Source organism: Nicotiana tabacum, chromosome 4, assembly GCF_000715075.1.
Source record: "Nicotiana tabacum cultivar K326 chromosome 4, ASM71507v2, whole genome shotgun sequence".
NCBI lineage: Eukaryota > Viridiplantae > Streptophyta > Magnoliopsida > Solanales > Solanaceae > Nicotiana > Nicotiana tabacum.
Genome location: NC_134083.1, coordinates 84,022,472 through 84,026,292, shown reverse-complemented (window position 1 = coordinate 84,026,292; position 3,821 = coordinate 84,022,472). Strand labels below are relative to the sequence as shown.

Here is a 3,821-nt window from a genome sequence, read left to right as displayed (position 1 = left end):
TCATAGACCATAGCTATAGGGAGCAGAATCAAGTGGCGTACCTTCTCGCAAAGGAAGGAGCTAGGAAGGAGGTTTTTTGAAAGGACCCAATTTTTGGCGGTTCCTCCGGTGTTTGCAAATGATGCAGTGTGGCCAGACATCTTAAGAACTGTATTTGAAAGGAAAACTAATGTTTGTAATATTAAAACAATGGTAGACATTGATGACAATCCCCAGGGGACCCATCCGTATATAAATATAAATATGCAGTTAACCTAATATCATTACTTAAGTTTCAACCGATTACGACATGCCTTAAGGAAAAAGGGAGAAGCAGTTACATTATATAATTATTGTCATTACTCATTATTATTGGCCGTTATTGAGTACTCTCTCTTCTTTATCCATTTTTTTCGCTCTATTTTTAATTAAAGAATTAAAACCTTTACTTCATCCCAATTTAAACCAAGGATATAAGGACACTTTTTATTAAAAGTATTGCTGTTTAACTGTGCAATATCACAAGTTGATGAATTTTACTTTAATTTGCGTTTTGGTAATGTCTGGAAAGTCCACTTTGCACCTTTATACCCTCATATCTTCTTAGTCTTCACCAAGTCATTAGATTATTGGTTTTCGTTGGGTCCCTTTTGTTTGACTAATATGATAACAAGTCCTAAAATGTCTTACTTTTTTAACTTCCTGTATTTTTCAAACAGGTGTACGCGGATCTTGTTTTATTAATTTTACTATTTTCTATATTGTCAAGAAATAAATGATCGAAAGTTTTATTGATCTTATTGGTTTTTTTTTGCTTCAACACTGTCAAACGTAAAAAGACAAGCAACAGAGTCTCCATGTTAGGTAACCTGCCGAAAGCAATCACCTTGAGAAAGCATTCTCTAGTCTCTACAATTTCCCTATAAATACGTGATTTTCCCCTTACCATATGTGCAGCACACTTAATCTTCCCTTCAAAGTAATATATTTCTAAGTAAAATTTCTTCAATGGCTTCTTTTAAGACTGCCATAGTTTTGTTTTTCCTAGTGAGCTTAACTGGAAGCTCCTCAGCTCAACTAACCACTGGCTTTTATTCAAAATCATGTCCTAAGCTCTATGAAACTGTGAAATCAGTAGTGCATTCTGCCGTTCAGAAGGAAACCCGTATGGGTGCTTCCCTCCTTCGCCTATTCTTCCACGATTGCTTCGTCAATGTAAGCTTCCTTCTTCATTTTTGGCCCTTTTCCATATAGATAATAGTTTAATTCTTTATATCTACTAACACCATCGAGTATATATGTAGTATAAACACGAGTGCGACTAATTTTTATTTGTCAATCTACTGTTGGTGATGTATAGAAACTAGGCACGAAATGTTAATTATAGAGCATTGTATATGACCATTAAGGTTAAAGTATTTTCTGTTGCCAAGTGTCCTAGGATTGATCGTGATATCGTTTGCAAGTCTATGTTTCACAAGTTGACTACTAATTTGTTGCTGAGTCTTTATTAGTAGTAGAAGTTGTCTTTTTATGTCTCCAGGCATTTAGAAGGTCTTGGTCTCGATTATATCGATAAGTTAGGTTAGTATACCTAATTGTTAAACTTTGACTTAGGCATACTCAGAATTAATTAATTTGGTCGCGTTTACATTATTTTTTATGCCTTTTGTCTAAATTGGTTAATGCATTTATTTCAGGGATGCGATGGATCATTATTCCTAGATGATACATCAACCTTCACAGGGGAAAAAAGGGCACAACCAAATTTCAATTCCGCCAGAGGATTTGAAGTTATTGACGATATCAAATCTGCCGTTGAAAAAGTGTGCCCTGGGGTCGTCTCTTGCGCTGATATTTTGGCCGTTACTGCTCGAGACTCTGTTGTCATTGTAAGTTCTTTATGTTAACTAAGTACAATAATTTTCATTGTAAACCTCCTTTTGAATTTTATGCTAACGCGAATTATTGTTGTATATAATGTAGCTTGGAGGGCCTAATTGGGATGTAAAACTAGGAAGAAGAGATGCCAGAACAGCAAGCCAAGCTGCTGCAAATAGTAGCATTCCTCCCCCGACTTCAAACCTTAACCGTCTCATCTCTAGCTTCACTGCTGTTGGCCTTTCCACCAAGGATATGGTTGCCTTATCTGGTTCGTTCTCTTCCCCGGCAACTCTTCGAAAATTACCTCTTAAACATAACGAAAAAGGGTCATGTTTGACGGGTAATAGGTTACATCTTTAGGTATGGGTTGGTTAATAAACAGATGCCCTCCACCTGTCCTTTTAAAGGTGGGTCCGGGTTGACCGTTGTAGGTAAAGGTATTTGAGTTTAAAAGGGTAACGATATGGGTAAATAATGTTGAAAAGTATAATATGAGCTAATATGACCTTTTTGCATAACTAGAATAACTTGGTACAATATACTGATAGCTGATAGCGTAAAAAAAATTATATTATAATCGATGTATACAAATTAGGTAAATCCTCTCTAATATATAATTTTGTCGTTATGTTTGTCAGGAGCTCACACCATTGGACAAGCAAGGTGCACAAGTTTCAGGGCACGCATATACAACGAGACCAATAACTTGGATTCATCACTAGCAAAAACAAGGCAAAACAACTGCCCAAGAAACTCAGGTTCAGGGGACAACAACTTGGCACCTCTTGATCTTCAGACTCCTACATATTTCGACAACCATTATTTCATTAACCTTGTAAGCAAAAAGGGTCTACTCCACTCTGATCAGCAGCTCTTCAACGGCGGATCCGCCGATTCAATTGTGAAATCATACAGCGACAACCCCAACAGTTTCGCCGCTGATTTTGTGACTGCCATGATTAAGATGGGTGACATTCGTCCCCTTACTGGATCTAAAGGAGAGATCAGGAAGAATTGCAGGAGGATCAACTAATTTTGCTTCTTTAATTTGCTTATGAAAATCTGTTGATTTGGAATCTTCTATTTCTCAGTGTTCTTTTTATTTTGACCTGTCAAGTTTTAGTTTTGTTTCTTGATTTGTAGGCTTAATGGCTGTCACTCCGTTACAGCTTAAAGTGCCAGTTTTTTCTACACTTGAAATGTGCTATATTTGTGTCGTGTTTGATGTTTATGAATAAAATACCTATTTTTGTTAAAACTTCCATGACAAACTGGACTCAGTAGTCGTTATATTTTTGAGTTTTATGGCAGAGTGCTCAAATATTTTTCTCTCATATGACCATCTCATGTAAGATGTGACATAGGAAAGAGGGAACATGAAGAAAAATCTTAAAAATCTCTACCTTTAGTGGTAAACACCCTGCGCATAAGTAATAGTGGTGTTGTCATAACCCAAACAATATTTTATTTTAATTTTGGATAGAAGTCTCGTGGTGTCGCAAGCTAATTAATTGCCTTATGGTTAAGTATTCATTAATTAGTATAGCCCCTGATTATTTTTGCTTTAAAATCATAACCGCATATTGAGAATTTCTTTTTTAGAAAAACAGAATATGATGTGACGATTGAGATTTTTTCAATCTTAATGATGTGAGCCTAGCTAAAATGAATGCTAAATATATTATTTGTCAGAGACAGTCAATTTTCGAATACCGAATAATTAAACAAAAACTTTACGATAAAAACATGAGGGGGGGCAAAATATGTGGGATGAGATCCCCTCCGGTGAAAAGTTGGTCCAGTATTATTCAATGCATAGACAAATTCATGCCATGTATCCACCAAACTATTTCATGGCTTAGATTCATTTTGTTGTAAACAATTAAAAAAGGTAAGGCAATTTCGAATTAAAAATCATAACAAAATAAAAAACTACCATTTATCTCAACGTGACTGCC

General features: G+C 35.7%; 1 protein-coding gene across 1 annotated transcript; it reads left to right on the top strand.

The window, feature by feature from the left end:
• Window positions 1–913: 913 nt before the first annotated feature.
• LOC107777661 (peroxidase P7) lies at window positions 914–3,121 on the top strand. The gene is made up of 4 exons (XM_016597747.2): window positions 914–1,194; window positions 1,680–1,871; window positions 1,966–2,131; window positions 2,502–3,121. The coding sequence occupies exons 1-4, from the start codon at window positions 988–990 to the stop codon at window positions 2,894–2,896; spliced, it is 960 nt and encodes a 319-aa protein (XP_016453233.2). The 5' UTR covers window positions 914–987; the 3' UTR covers window positions 2,897–3,121.
• Window positions 3,122–3,821: the final 700 nt, after the last annotated feature.